The sequence below is a fragment of the Balaenoptera borealis genome (genome assembly GCF_965194805.1).
Source record: "Balaenoptera borealis genome assembly, chromosome: 10".
NCBI classification, from domain to species: Eukaryota; Metazoa; Chordata; class Mammalia; order Artiodactyla; family Balaenopteridae; genus Balaenoptera; species Balaenoptera borealis.
The window spans coordinates 86,968,016-86,984,887 of NC_138874.1; the positions used below are offsets into that span (position 1 = coordinate 86,968,016).

Here is a 16,872-nt window from a genome sequence, read left to right on the forward strand (position 1 = left end):
AGTGGTGCTTTAAAAGTGCTGCTTGATCAGCATTTGTTTTCACTCTTCTCTCTCTGGACCTTTTCTTTCCAAACACCTTGTGGTATAGCTGTGGAATGTGTTTTAGTTTCTTGCCATTTTGTAGGATTTTTTAAAATTATATTTTTTGGTTTGTGTTTCAGTTGGGTGGGGGAGAAAATCAAATGGCTTGAGTTGCCATCTTGATGCAGCAAACTCTGGGTTACTTTAAAGGGCCAGTCATACTTTAAACAAATAGTATTATTTTAAGGCTTGATGAGATGTTGTTCAAGTCTTATGATATAATAATACATATATGTAAGGCAGTAATTTAAGTAGGGGATTTAAAATCAGTAATCCTTGTTGGTGGGGTGTAGAGATTGGTCTGTAGTGAAAAGAGCATTAGCTAATAGGTTGGAAGATTAAAATTATAATAAAATTTCTTTCCTTTTTTTTTTCTTTTAATGGAACACATTTTTTTTTCCCCCCATAGGTGGCAACCGTAGTATAATTTGCTACCAGGTGTCATCTTTGATTGCTTCCACATAAAACAGGTTGAAAAAAATAAAACACATTCTCCAAACTTAAAATTTGAGGGCAAATAAACCCCAAAATACCTAAAATACACAAACTCTCTTAAAGCTATATTATACATGCCATACATTAAATATAAAAAATAATGACATTCAACATCACTTAATTAGCAGTTATCAGACTTAAGTAAAAGCTAAGTGGATTTCTTAATGAGGTGGTCCCTTTTTTCAGCATTGTTTTGTATGTGAGGAAAGGGCATGTACTCTAATGGGTGAGCTCTGTGGCATCTGTTTTGGCTGCCATGCATCCTACTTAATTATTTTTTATTTTTTGTGTATTAGAAGCTTAAAGTTGCTGGATGATCAACTCTGAATAAGCAGTATATGAACTTATTTGTCCTACCTCTTCCTTTAGATTGTAAGCTGCAGTTAAGAGTAGGGACCATGTTTTTGCATCTCTCCATAGCACTCATCAAAATGCAACACATTTATAGTAGGTATTTTTTTAGTAAGTATTAGTTGATGGAGTTATTTAAATCACACTGGTTGTCAAACTTTGGGATATGTATTTTCTTCTAAGAAAAATTTTAAATTATATAGGTATTTTGAAATGAAGTTGATGATATTTAGAAATATTATCAAAATACGTAATTTTTTAGCATTACACATTTTTGGAAACATTACTATAAGAAGCAATTTGCCTTTTGTAATGAAACCTATGATACAGACTCCTCTTGATTATATATAGAAATAGAAAAGCTTGGGTATGGATAGTCTGGAGTGACCACAATATGGTATCCAAATGTGGAAGAATCATTACTCGATGTGCTTTAAAAGATTCACATATTTGAGCCCCACCCTCAGATTCTGGTATGGTGAAAACTCCATAGATGACCATGATGCTTGTCACTGTTGAGAATGTGATACTCTGTAGAGAATCTTCTCAGTTGGTGTGAAGTATCCACCAGGTATCATTGAACTTTTTTTCAGCCATTTATTATTATTCTTACTTTTGAAGAAAAAGTTTTTATATTTAGCTTTAAATAATATAGTAAAAAATTTAATATTTTTTTACTGTATTAGGCATGGTATGTAAAAAAAATTTTTTTCAGTAAACTCATACCCTTCTAATGAATTCATTTTCAAGTTAGCATATATATATTTGAAAAATATTGAAGGTGTTTTTTAGACCCAACCAAAAGTTTTAAGTTTGAGAAATATTCAAAGGACCTCTTAGTAGTAATGTAAAGTAATTTAACTTTTAATTATATTCCCTCAGAAAGGATTTTTAAAATAGTGAAGTTCCTAGTTGCTTAGATTAATTGAAATTTAGAGGTGAGACCTTTGGATAGACATGGATGAAGCTTAATGTGATTTACACTTTATTTTTTTAGCTTACCTAATTATATCTATTAGTCATATACATATTTAAGACCATGAAAGTATGAAAATGTAGTACTGCTTGATATATTTACTACTGAACCTTCAGTAGTCAGATTCCATTCTCAGCAATATATTGTCACATCCTTTTTTTTTTTTTTTGGCCGTGCTGTGTGGCATGTAGGATCCTAGTTCCCCAACTAGGGATCAGACCCGCACTCCCTGCAGTGGAAGCACGGAGTCTTAACCACTGGACAGCCAGGGAAGTCCCTGTCACATCTTTTTAACTCTACTGTTTTCTGTTCCTCTGCGCCTTGAATCATAATGTCTCATACATGGTAATCACATACAGTAATGGTGGTAGCTACAGTTTATATAGTACTTTACAGGATTCTGTTACCTATGTGTCCTCATTTAATCTTTACAACAACCCTGTGAAAGAGGTAGGGGAAATACTAATTTTTTTTTTTTTTCATTTTATAGATGAAGAAACTAAAACACAGAGATTGAGACTTGTCTAGAGTAACACAAACCAGTAAGTGTTTGAATTAATGGAGGCAGCTAGTAATGGGTACATTCTAATCTGCCAAGGGCTTGCCTTGCTGCCACCTGACTTAGTTCTAGGGACAAAAAAAGCCAAAATGGTAGGGAATCAGAAGTAGTAGCTAGACTTAGGAGTACCCCAGGGAAATGTGTTACTCCTTTCAATTTCTTCTTTTTTTACCAGTTATTAATGATAACTTGAGACAGCAGGCAATGTCTTTTTGTTATTGTTGTTTAGGTGAATGAAACTTATTTTAAACATAAATTATCCCTGAGGCACTAGGGAAGTAGAAAATCTGCAGAGAAGTCTGTTGAAATTCTCACAAGGTAATAGCTATAGGGTCAACTAAGTAATTGAGAAAGTTAATGGTATATGTGTATAATTGGAACCATGTGTGTCAGTGGAACTTAAGTTTATAGGGCTCTCTTGTTGAGATTTTTTAAATCCTGTTTAAAAACTATAGTATCAACTTTATATAAAATCTTAGAGCTTAAAGGTGCTTATCCAATTGTGGTTTTCTTTAGATGAGGAAACTGAGGTGCAGAGAAGTCAAACCTTGCCCAGTGTTACAGAGCAGAGCTGGAAGTAAAGCTTGTATTTCCTGAGATCCAGATTAGTGTTATTTCTACTTCAGACTATTACTTCTTGGTAAGCTGTTCTTAAAATACTTAATAGGTCTTTTATGTCTTTTATTTGTTTGATCAACATTCTTGCTTTGTGTCAAAATGAACTTAAAATATGAATTTTACTGATACTTCTGTGATGAACATTTCAGTTCTTTGTTTGATTTTAGGTGAGTTAATGTGGGAAAAATCCTGGTATTTTGAAGATGTCTCGGCACAGTATTGTTTCCTGTTCAAATTACAAGTAACTTCAAGAGTTTGCAGGAAAAAAAGAAATTGGGATTTTTTTGGTTAAATCATGCCATCTGAACAGAAACATTTATTTTTTGATGAAAAACAGAATACTTTAAAAGGAGATTATGATGTGAAAAATGAGATAGTTGATACTATCAGATCAGTACTTAAACCAAAAATTTCAGAAAGTAGTTTTCATTATGAACTAAAAAATGTGAAAATTGTTTTGCCGAAGATAAATATTCCAAATGAGGTCCTATTGAAACATGAAGTTGACAAATACAGAAAATTATTTCAGCATAAACCACAGACTGCAAGAAAATCTATCAGTATAAAGACTGTAAGCTGTGTAGAGGAGTGTATGTTACTCCATAAGTCTGAGAGAGTTGAAGAAGGTATAAAAATGTCTGCAAAAATACTCAACTTCAACTGTTTGAAGTGCCGAGATAGTACTCGGTATAGCCCAAATGATTTGCAGAAACACTTCCAAATGTGGCACCGTGGTGAATTACCTTCATATCCTTGTGAAATGTGCAGTTTTTCAGCAAATGACTTCCAGGTATTCAAACAACACAGACGAACCCATAGAATTACTTTAGTAAAATGTGACATTTGTAACAATGAGAATTTATATACTTTATTAGACTTGACAAAGCATTTTTCATCCACACATTGTGTAAATGGTAATTTTCAGTGTGAAAAGTGTGAATTCTCCACCCAGGATGTTGGCACATTTGTTCAGCACATACATAGACATAACGAAATCCTTTATAGATGTGGTAAATGCCATTATATATGTTTAACCAAAGGAGAGCTTCAGAAGCACCTTCATATTCACTCTGGTACGTTTCCCTTCACTTGTCAATATTGTAGCTATGGTGCTACCAGGAGAGAGCACCTTGTAAGACATGTTATAACTTTGCACAAAGAACATTTATATGCGAAAGAAAAACTGGAAAAAGACAAATATGAAAAAAGGATGGCAAAGACTTCAGCAGGACTTAAACTAATATTGAAAAGATATAAAATAGGTGCATCAAGGAAGACATTCTGGAAACGTAAGAAAATCAACAATGGAAGTGACAGAAGTATAGAAAAAAACACTCAAGTGCTTAAAAAAGTGAACAAAACACAGGCTAAATCTGAAGACCAGAGCCATCTTGTTCAGGAACATTTAAATGAAGAAAAAGATGAAAGACTATACTGTGAGAATAATGATAAACCTGCTGAGTCAGAGTCAGAAAAGCCAACTCTTCTGTCCACTGGGCAATGTAATGGAGCTGAAGAGGGATCAAATTCTACTTCAGGTTTCTTGAAGACTGCTGTACAAGGACCTACGGTGTTAATGGTAAAAAATAATAGAATAACAATTCCTGCTAACTACAGTGCTAAGTTTATGGGCTTTAAGATGGTGGATGGAAAACAACATATTGTAATAAAACTGTTGCCTACCAATAAACAGAATTTATATTCACCAGGCTCACAGTCAGGTGCTGTAAGGGACAGTACTGCAATTTTGCAGCCCCAGACTTTGGACACTACTGCATTTTTAACAGGAGTAACAACTGAGTTAAATGACACAGTTTACATGAAAGCAGCTACTCCATTTTCATCTTCATCTCCTATACTTTCAGGGAAGGTAACTTCAGAAAAAGAAATGGCTTTACTATCTCAAACAAGTAATATGCTTCCAACTATGGATGATGAAAAAAGTGTTTCTCCTTTGCCGATAACATCAGAATTGATTACAGCATCGGTGAATTTGACCACAAAAGTAGAAACAAGAGAGAATGTTGACTTATGGGGAAGTCATATTACTCATTGTCACCCTGAGGTATCAGGTAGTGCCATGAAAAGTCCAGATAAAGTCACCTGTACTACCAAACCGAATTCATACAACAGTGGAGATATGCATAACTATTGCATTAATTATGTCAACTCTGAGTTACCTGTTGAATCTTCCAACCAAGGGTCATTACCTTTTCATAATTACTCAAAAGTGAATAATTCTAATAAACGTCGTAGGTTTTCAGGGACAGCAGTGTGTGAAAACCCTCAAAGAGAATCTTCATCAAGCAAGACAGTAGTTCAACAACCAATAAGTGAGTCAGTTTTATCACTAGTGAGGAAGGAGAGCTCAAACCCAGATAGCCTTTTAGCATCTATTAGTCATTTAAATACTAAAGATGGAACTTTAAAAACACAATCTGAAATTGAAGAACAGTGTGTTTTAGAAAAAGGACAAAACATTGATGGACAGAATCTATACACTAATGAAAATCAGAATTTAGAGAGCATGACTGAAAAGCCTAAATGGGATGACGTTTCTAGTGTTGAGTCACCTATGATGCCTAGAATTACATCTGTTTTCTCTCTCCAGAGCCAACAGGCGTCAGAACTTTTGCCACCTGAAATAAACCAGTTACTTCAAGATGTATTAAAAGCAAAACCTGATGTAAAACAAGACTCTAGTAACACTCCAGATAAAGACCTGCCGCTTCATTGTGACCAGTCATTTCAGAAACATGAGGGAGAAGACAAAATAGTTGAATCTTCAAAAGACTTGAAAGTACAAGGCTTCTTTCCGATTCCATCTGGTAATATGGGGATTAATGTGGCTACAAATGATCTGAATTTCAAATGTAGTGGAAAAGAAAAGCACATGTTGTCAATGTCACAAGATGTGAGAGATTCAGAGAAGACCCCTAGAATTTCTGGTTTTGGCACATTACCTAAGACTCAGTCAGATGCAATAATTACACAGCAGCTTGTAAAAGACAAACTACGAGCCACTACGCAAAATATAGGTTCTTTATATGTGCAGAGTCCACTTGTAAATTCAGAACCAAAAAAGGCGATCTTTGTTCAGACTCCAAAAGGCTTTTTTGTACCATTGCACATTGCTAACAAACCTGGATTACATGTTTCAGGAAGACCACTTCCATTGGTTAATACACAAGGTGTCCCTGCCTCTCTCCTTTTAAACAAGAAACCTGGGATGATTTTAACATTTAATAATGGGAAACTTGAAGGTGTTTCTGCTGTCAAAACTGAGAATGCTCAAGCTTGTGGAACTACAAATAAGGAGCCTTGCAGAACACCTTTTTTAAAAGTAGAACCAAACAGTAATTGTCTAACCCCTGCACTTTGTTCCAGCATTGGCAGCTGTTTGAGCATGAAAAGTAGCTCAGAAAATACTTTGTCATTAAAAGGCCCTTACATTATTAAAACGCCAGCAAGTTCTTCAGTGAAAGGTGTTCCTGCTCCTAATATAATATCTGAGCATCAGGGCACTAAGTTGAATATCTCGGATTCAGTAAAACAGCAGAACAAGATTTTTCCAAAACCACCTCTTTACACCCTTTTGCCTGATGGCAAACAAGCTGTTTTTTTAAAGTGTGTGATGCCAAATAAGACTGAGCTGCTTAAGTCTAAATTAGTCCCGAATAGTACTTATTATAAAAATATACAGCCAAAGAAACCTGAAGGAACACCACAAAAAATACTGCTGAAAATTTTTAACCCTGTTTTAAATGTGACTGCTGCTAATAATCTGTCAGTAAACAACTCTGCATCCTCACTGCAGAAAGACAATGTACCATCTAATCAGACTATAGGAGGAGAGCAGAAAGAGCCAGAATCTTCTAGAGATGCCTTACCCTTATTACTAGATGATATGATGCCAGCAAATGAAATTGTGATAACTTCTACTGCAACATGCCCAGAATCTTCTGAGGAACCAATAGGTATCACTAACCATTCAGAGGCCAGGGTATTAAGGTGTAAAACAAATTGTACAATTGAGAGAAACTTCAATAAGAAAAAGACTTCGAAAAAGAAATGTTCAAGAATAAAAACTCATGAAAGAAGTAAAGATTCTGAAACTTCCTTTGTATCTAGAAACAGAAACTGTAAACGCAAGTGTAGGGATAGTTACCAAGAACCTCCAAGAAAAAAAGCATTACACAGAAAGTGTAAAGAAAAAGCAAAGCCTGAAGATGTCCATGAATCGTTCGGATTCATCAGACCCAGGCTTTCAAAAGATTCAGTCAGAACTTTGCGGCTTTTCCCCTTCAGTTCCAAACAGCTTGTGAAATGTCCTAGGAGAAACCAACCAGTTGTAGTTTTGAATCATCCTGATGCAGATGCCCCAGAAGTAGTAAATGTAATGAAAACTATTGCTAAATTTAATGGACGTGTACTTAAGGTTTCATTGTCAAAAAGAACTATCAGTGCTTTACTGAAACCAGTTTGTTATAACCCTTCTAAAACAACTTACGATGATTTTCCCAAGAGGCACAAAACATTTAAACCTGTTAGTTCTGTGAAAGAAAGATTTGTGCTAAAATTAACTCTCAAAAAGACAAGCAAAAACAATTACCAGATTGTGAAAACTACCTCTGAAAATGTTCTGAAGGCTAAATTTAACTGTTGGTTTTGTGGTAGAGTATTTGACAATCAGGATGCTTGGGCTGGTCATGGTCAGAGACATTTAATGGAAGCTACTCGTGATTGGAACATGTTAGAATAATTTACTGTAATTACCAAGGAAAAGAAAAGTAAAATTACCTTAGAAGAAAATAGTGGGTTGAATTACTAATGCAGACATTTTTTACTTCAGTGTAGTACCTGAAGTTAAACATTTAAAAGTTGGCTATATTTCCATGGAAGAGCAAAAGTTTTAGTGTGATATTTGAAAATGCTGTCAGTCAGTGCACATGTTAAGTTTTGAAAGAAACTAATCAGCACAGATACACCTTGATTTAATTTTTTAAAATGTGTTCTCGGGAAGTTAGGGCTAAAGAAAATTTTGATAAAACAGTTTTCCCAGTTTAGTGACTCTTAGTAGAGAGTAACAGCTGACAGCCCCATTCCCTCTCTTCTTCCACCAGCCTTATGATTCTGATAACTATAGCTCCCCTGAAGAGGCTGAGATCTCTTTCATTATGGAACTGAAGGAGTTTCTCATTATTTGTGAAGATACTCTAAGAGAACTTGGGTAAAGAACTTACTCTACATCTGCAAAATGTAGTTCTTTTGAAGGTAGTTAAGCTCCTTTGAGGGTACATTTAACTCACTACAGTTACACCTCATATGATTGTTGATAAGAGTTTTTGACAAGCAGATCTTTTTTCCTTGTAAGCTGTGTTCCATGTCATTGATTGGAACTCTCTTCCAATGTGATTTTCTTTTTCTAAATGGCTCTCAAGTGTTGCAGTAGATGGGCAATCTCGAGAGAAGAATTAAACTCTCTTTGTCTAGTTTGAAGTTCATTTAAAGAACTTGAACATTTTTCTGAATTTGGTTATATTCCCCAGTGATTCCCTTGCACAGAACTATGTTTATTTGATTTAAATTGTCCCCTCGTAAACCAAGTGGCCAATTTTTTTCTTGGTTGCCATCCCTTTTAAAAAGAGTGAAACATAGAAGCACTTCCAAGGGAATGGCTTTTCTTGAAAATTAAAAGTTACTCCTCAGAAACAATATTTTGAAGTAAGATTAGCAAAGCAAATCATACTTTTGTGTTTATTATTAGTGTCTGAACATGTCCACATTGGGACAAACCATTTTTGTTAGCAACTTTTCAGTATGACTGACAACCCAAAGCAGATTACTGATTGTTTGCAGTTGGAAATTGAAGAAGCATTAATAGTGGACTCAGTGACAGTGCATAAAACTTCAGGACAGATTCCGAAGGGGCATGTCCAACAGGTAGAGTTTTTAAATGAATATTTTCATGACAACAGAATCATCGATTTAAACTTCCCACTTTGTAAGTTTGGATCAAATTTTGTTGGACCATTGGACAATGGAGTTCTTGTATTAAAAAATTACATACTAATTTTTGTTACATTGTTACTACTAGTGTTATGACATTTTCATTGATTGAATGAAAACTTCAGGGCTCCTTTTCTGTATATAACAAAGAATTTAGAACCTGTACATATTTTTGTACCTTTCAGTTATGTAAATTTTGCACAGAAAGTTTTTGACATAAAAAGTTTATTTTCTTTCAATTTAGTTCTGTGCATGCACTAATAAAACTTGTCGTTTAATTTAAAAGGAATATATAAGACTTTACCCATGTTATTTTTTTGGTTTTTATTTCAGATGTACAATTTCTTTTTTTTTGATAAATTCAGTTTTCAGGGATTGAACACTATTGTTAGCAAGTGCCTAAAAGATGTGAAACAGTTTACATACGTCAACTGTAACATTAGGTCCCAAATGGGCCCACTCCCCCAATAATTTTATTTTAAAGAAAGCCATACATAGATGCTTCAAGCTATCTTGCTATGCACATTATACATGTACTGTTTTTGTGCAGTTTGTCTACTTTCTTAGAAGTGAAGTATTTTTTGTACAAAACCTGTTACAATTGTGTTTCTTAAATTGAGCCTAAGAACGGAGTTGATTGGAAATATACAGTATATATTAATAATGTATATGGTGTTTAAAGAATGGTAAGCATTGTTAATTTCTGTAATGAATGGTTTCTTCAATTAAATTTATCTTAAGTTTGTGTTTACATAATTTTTTTACTATGCTGAAGTCAAATGGGAATTTTATTCTAGTGGGAAATACTTAGTTTTCAAAGCCTTTTTTTTTTTTTTTTTTAATGCTAGTGAATGCAAAATGAAGTTTGGGATTTTTTTTCCCCAAAATTATAGGTGAAATTTTGAGATTTTGTTTGAGAAGGGTAACATATATTATAGTTTAACTATGCTGGTAAGAAAAGCCACAGAGAGGCTTATGTTCTTCAGTACCCTAATGGCAGTAAAACTGAAATGTTGCTCTGTTATGGTTAGATCTATTATGATGCATCACCTTCTGTGAATAGAGAAGAGAGAGAAGGAAGTGTCTTGCCAATGTTTGCAGCACTATAAAAATATATTTCAGAATACCCATACCAGTAAAAAAAAAAATCTAATGTCAAGATACATACTTTTTGCCTTAAGGTTTTAAAAGCTATTTTAAAAAGCTTCATGCCCCAGATACTCTAGTTGATACCTTTTATGAGTTGTTTTTTTTTTTAAACTAGGTTATTCTGAAGGAGGAAAGCCTGCTTGGAGCCTCTTTATTGCCAGAGCAGAAAATCTGAAAATAAAACCCTCTATCCTTTCTTTCCTTCTGGCTGAAAATTAGCTAAAGATGGCTTTCCAAAATATGATGTTCATTAGTTTGAAGTTCTTATTACAACTGGAAGAGTTAGTGTTATTTTTGCAATCCAACTTCTGGGTCAGGAGATTTTCATTTTTTCCTATTTGTCCTTCTGCATTGAAATGGGCCTCACTATTTGTCATTCACTTAAAATAATAGTTCAACTTTCAGAGTTTGAAATATAATTGAAATATAATTTCAATACTAAGCATTCAGCACAGATTGAATTCTAATAGTTTGTTATAAAAATTTTTGTTTTCATTAAGAAGTCAGTGAGGTATTTCAGTAAAGGGTCAGACAAATAACTTAGGCTTTGTAGGCCATTAGTCTCTGTCGTTAACTACTTTGTCGTAATGCAGAAGCAGCCATAGACAACGCATGAATGAATTTGCCTGTATTTTAATAAAACTTTGTTAAAAAAAACCTGTCAGTGGGCCAAATTTGGCCCATCAAATGGTTTACCAACCCTTGCTTTCTCTCAAAGATCAGTTCTTACATTGAGATTTTTATTCAAAACAGAAGTTTGATATAGTTTTTTTGTGTGTGATATACACCAGCTATATAAAAGTTACAAGGTATAAAAACTAAAATGTATGTATATACAGTTAACCAAGGTAGATGTATTTGTTTAAAAGTGAAGTGAATGTAAAGGTAATGAAAATAATTAGTGGATGAAGTAGATAGGTCTTTTGTGTGCCAAGGGTAATGCAAGTTATGGAGGGATTAAAAATGAGATTAATTGCTGTGAGAATTTATGTCCAGGTTAGATGAGAAATAGATACTAGTTCTTCTAGTGTGACTTGAAATCACTGGTGAGAAAAAGTAATAGGAATTCTTTAGGATGGGGGGAAAGGGAGGTTAGCTGAAAACAGAATGTTGTATTAATTCCATGCAACTCACTTCAGATTTTTTCTTTTTAGTAAGTGATTCCTTTTCACCATTGACATCTGCTTACTTAGGATATGTCCCATTTGTGTTGAGGTGTTGGCTCTGTTCCTTGTCACAGCAATTTGTTACGATCTTTGTTTTCAGCAAAGTGCCTTGGGGATTTCACCTGGTAAAACTTGCTGGGGGATGTTAGTTAAGAGTGCAGTATTTGAAAAAGAATTTCCCTATAATGGAGAGCTGAAATAGGATCAGCTTGGTTGATCTGGATGTTCATTGCTTTAAGTATGCTTCCTTTAATAACTAGACAATTAAGAAGTAGCCAATATCTTGGAAGAGGTGTTTGATAATCTTCTTTGAATTATTTTTTGACTATTTCTCTGTCTAAAATGGCTTCTGTTAATACATGCCCCAAGTTTAAGAATCTTTTTTCTTTAAAAAGTGAATATCATAAATTATAGTGTTAACTTGAGTAATGTGGGAGGAATGTTAATGTACATCAATTTTGAAAATCATGATTTTAGTCAATGCCAAGAATGTACTTACTAAAAAATACTAATTCCTAGTAGAGACATTTTTAATATGTTAAAAGAAGAATTCTTCCTTAATACTTTAGAATACTTCAACCAAAAGTGAAGATTATATTCAGGTTGCAACTCAAATTGCCTCTTTCGATTAAGTAGTGAAACATAGGTGCCTACTGTCATCAATTATTTCATAAGTTATTGCTATTGTTATTGTAAGAAAGCAAAATGAAAACTTGGAGAGAGACCAAAATACTATTTGCAAATGACTTTATTTCAATATTTTGAAAATCCAAGAGAGTACGTTGAGAAATAGTTTTCTGAACACTTAAGAGTAATCATTTGGGAGGCAATAAAAGAAGACCCATTTATAATAAGAGCCACAAAGTAAAAATTGTGTGAAGCTTCCAAAAGAAAAAACCACAGAACCTAACTGGGAGAAATACAGTGTTTCTGGGTGTAAGATTAAATATACTGCTGTTCGGAAGATCTCATTTTCCATGCCTGTGCCCCACAGAAGGCTTGTATTGAATAAGGTGGTGGCAGCTGGATAGTGGTGCCCATTGCCCCACTCCTAATTCATGCAGTATAAAAATCAGGACAGGGCAGCTACAGAACTGTGCAGTCCCCCTTTCCCTCACAGCTCTGTTATAAGAGACTTAACCTGCTCTGGTTGGATTGGCAGTCATGTGGCAGCATACATCGCTCCCAGCTTTCTTGGGGCAGAAGAGCTATTGTATGTACATTCAGCAGCTGGTGAACCTTGGCACATTCTAGTCTCCTCCTATGCCCTCCCCAGCCACCAACACAGCTGTTCCACACGGAGTATTCAGGGAGCATTCAATGTAGACCCAGTTTCCCAACATTCCCCCACCCCGCAAGCTGCTCCATAGCACAGAGGCACAGGGGTCCTGTTCAGGGGAGGGTTGGAGTGAGCTTCAAAGATTTGGTAATCATGCTGTCTGTTACAAGGGGCCTGACTTTATCTGGATCAGACTGGAGCAATTTATACCCTATAGTGTTGAAAACAATAGAGCAATCATCTAGCAGATACTGAAGGCTAACAGTTGCTGGTGATACCACTAGATATCATTGAGAAGCTTAAAGATGAGAGAGGTAAGGAGGGAGAGAGAGAGAGAAAGTCTGGATAAAACTGCAGACATCCCTTGTAATCAGAAAGAATGTGTGCATTGCTCAAGGCTGCAACCACATAGGAGCAACCCTTGCTGAATGTAGGGCAAGTCTTGTAAACTCCCTAAACAGTGAAAGCAGCCTCCAAGTCACAAATCCAATGGTAAAGGGTGTAAATCTCTTACTGATTCAGGGGGCTTAAGCACAACCTCTCATCAATCTGGCTGGTTGCTAGGTGGTGTTGACTTGAAAGCAACCCCTAGGAAGTCAGGCTTAAAGATAAAAATGAGGGGGAAACAAGTTGAGCAGTGACAACAGAGGCTGCATACTGTGAGGGGAAAAAGACTTGGTGAATTAGTTTAGCCAAATTACTAAAAACAAGTCCAGAGTGGGCGAGGAGTATGCAGAGATCCTACAATATGTTACCTAAAATGTCCAGCTTTCAACATAAAATTAGACATTCAAAGAAACAGCAAAGTGTGACATATGAGGGAAAAAGGCAATAGAAACTTCCTTTGAGGGGTACCAGATGTAGGATAAATGTTAAGCAGCTATTATAAATAGGTTCAAAGACCTAAAGGAAACCAGATTTAAAGAATTAAAGTATACTGACAATGTCTCATCAAATGGAAAATATTAAGATAGAAATTACAAAAAAAGAACGAAATGAAAATTCTTGAGTTGAAAAGTACAATAACCAAGGTGAAAAATTTACTAGAGAGGCTCAACAGTAGATTTGAACTGGCAGAAGAATTAGCAAACCTGAGGATAGATAGAAATTGTGAAATATGAAGTACAGACAGAAAAAAAAAGTGAAGAAAAACAGTCTTCCTCACACCACATACACAAAAATTAACTCAAAATGGAGTATAAACCTAAATATAAGAAAAAACTGTAAATCTTGTAGTAGAAAATATAGAAGTAAATATTTATGACCGTTGTTTAGTCAAAGCCTTCTTAGACTTCTTCTTTGGTGTCATCACCAAAATCACAAATGAAAAAATAAGAGACAAAAGATATATCGAGTTTTTATTAGAAAAAGACATTGTAAAGCTGATCTATTTCACCTAGTTTGGATTAATACCAATTTAATTTCAATAATAAAAACTTTGCTCTGTATAGCTTCATCTCTCCACCCCCCATGCTGTTATTGTCACAGATTATATAGCTTTATAAATTGTGTGCCCATCAATGTAGATCTATAATTATTGCTTTATGCATTTTTCTTTTAAATTAGAGGGAGGAAAAGTTACAAGTAAAATGTATGTATTTTTTGTCTTTTATATTTACCTATGCTGGTGTTTGTATTTACATTTATCAGTTGTGTATTTCTTTGTGTGGAATTGCATTACTATGTAGTGTCCTTTAAACCTGAAGGACTTTTTTTGTAGAACAGTTCTGCTAGCAATGTTTATCTGAAAATGTGTTAATTTTTCTTTCCTTTTTGAAGGTTGGTTTTGCTGAATATAGAATTCTTGGTTGGCAGTTTTTTCTATGCAGAACTTTGACTATGTCATCTCACTGCCATCTGGCTTCCATGGTTTCCGATGAGAAATCAGCTGTTAATCTTACTGAGAACCTTTTGTATGTGATGGGTCACTTCTCTCTTGCTGCTTTCAAGATTCTATGTCTTTCAATAGCTTGATTATGATATGCCTTGTGTGCACATTTTAAGTTTATCCTACTTGAAGTTCTTGAAGCTTTGTGGGTTGATAGACTAATGTTTTTCATCAAATTTGGGAAGTTTTTATTTCTTCAGATATTCTTTCTGATGCTTTTTCTTCTCTCCTTCTGAGACTCACTTTTTAGTATGCTGTTATGCTTGATAGTGTCCCACAGATCTCTCAGGCTCTGTCCATTTCTCTTCATTTTTTGTCTTTCTGTTTCTCAACATGGGCAATATCAATTGACTTATCTTTAAGTTCATGGATTCCTTCTTCTGCCTGTTCAAATCTGTTGCTGAGCCCCTCTAGTGAATTTGTCATTTCAGTTATTTTACTTTTCAACTGTATAATTGAAAGTTCTAGAATTAAAATTTCTTTTCATAAATTCTGTCTATTTATTTATATTCTCTATTTGGTTGAGACATCATTCTCTTACTTTTTTTCCATTCTTTAAACATGGTTTCTTTCAGCTCTTTAAACATATTTAAAATAGCTAAATTAAAATCTTTGTTTAGAAAATCCAGTGCCTGGGCTTTTTCAGGATTTTTATTGATTGCTTTTCTGTGTGTCTGGGCAATACTTTCCTCTTTCTTCACATGCCTTGCAATTTTTTTGTTGTAAACAGGACATTTAAAATATTATAATGTGGCAACTCTGAAAATCAGGTTCTCCACCTCCCCCCACACACCCTCCAGGGTTTGTTGTCATTTTTGCTTGTTGTATTTGTTTGTTTGTTTAGTAACTTTTCTGAACTAAGTTTGTAAAGTCTTTATTCTTTGTTATGTGTCACCAATAAAGTCTCTGTAATGTTAGCTTAAGGGTCAGCTAATGATTGGACAGAGAATTCCTTATATACTTGGAATGAAAAAGTCTCTCAGTGTTTGCCAAGGGACACTGTGTGTGTTTTTGTGGTGACCCTGCAGCACTTAGCCAGGCAGTTTAAAGCTCTGCCTTAGCCTTCACTTCTTACTTCAGCAGAGCCTCCAGGTCAGCCAGATAGGAGAGCTTATGGCATTCTCAGGTCTTTCCTTAGTGTACACGCAGTTGTGGGCATGCGTGTGACCTTCTAGATTCCCAGGAGTATGTTAAAGCTTTACAAAGCCCTATTACTTTCTTCCCTAGCTTTTTGGTTAGGGAGAACCCTAACCAAATCGCCTCAAATTTTATCTATTGGATCAGACAGCAGCGACTAAAACATCTACCTGTCAATGTTTTCAACATGGCCCCTAGGTAGCAGCTGTAGCTCTCTGCCAGCTTCATGTCAGGCAAAAGCCAGTCTTCCAGGAAGTCACCAGAGTAGTCAAAACAAATAATTACAATTCTCTATGAATGAAGTCTGTTCTGTTTCCCTCTGACACCAGGAATGAGGTTTTTTATTTATAGGACTCTGCTGACATCAAACTTAAGGGTGAAAGACTGACAACTTTCTCTTTAAGATCAAGAACAAGAAAGGATGTCCACTCTCACTGCGTCTGTTAAACATTGTACTGGTGGCAGTTAGGCATCCAAATGGGAAAGGAAGAATTAAAATATCTCTATTTTTAGATGACATGATCTTATGTGTGGAAAATCCTAAGGAATCCATTAAAAAACCTCTTATAACTAATAAAAGAGATCAGCAAAGGTGCAGAATACAAGATCAATAGAAAAATCAATTCTATTTCTATACTTCAGCAGTGAGCAATCAAAGTGTAATTAAGAAAAAAAATTCCACTTGGCATCTAAGGGAATAAAATGCTTAGGAATAAATTTGACAGAAGAAATGCAAGACTTTTACACTGAAATTACAAATCATTGTTGAAAGAAATTAAAGAAGACCTAAATGTAGAAACATGACATGTTTGTGCATTTATTGTTAAGATGGCAGTACTACTCAAATTGATTCACAGATTTGATACAAGCCCTGTCAAAATTCCAGCTGCCTTTTTGCCAGAAATTGACAAGCTGATTCTAAAATTCATATAGAAACACAAGATACAGAATAGCCAAAACAATTTTTTAAATTAATTAATTTACTTATTTTTGGCTGTGTGGATCTTTGTTGCTGTGTGCAGGCTTTCTCTAGTTGCGGCAAGCAGGGGCTACTCTTCATTGCAGTGTGAGGTCTTCTCATTGCAGTGGCTTCTCTTTGTTGTGGAGCACAGGCTCTAGGCACGTGGGCTTCAGTAGTTGTGGCACGTGGGCTTAGTTGCTCTG

The 16,872-nt window shown here is 34.9% G+C and overlaps 1 protein-coding gene across 2 annotated transcripts in view; it reads left to right on the top strand.

The window, feature by feature from the left end:
- ZNF518A (zinc finger protein 518A) overlaps positions 1 to 16,872 on the top strand; it is a 50,204-nt gene that overhangs the window by 12,822 nt on the left and 20,510 nt on the right. Inside the window, exons 3-4 of one of the 2 annotated variants that reach the window (XR_014248801.1) lie at positions 2,394 to 2,445; positions 2,979 to 3,102. Coding sequence is in view for 1 of the 2 variants with exons in the window: in XM_082406494.1 (XP_082262620.1) it covers positions 3,376 to 7,842 (4,467 nt within the window). In the remaining variant the exon portion in view is untranslated. Of the gene's footprint in view, positions 1 to 2,393; positions 2,446 to 2,978; positions 3,103 to 3,247; positions 9,835 to 16,872 lie in introns of those variants that run through there. The other variant, XM_082406494.1, reaches the window with a different exon arrangement.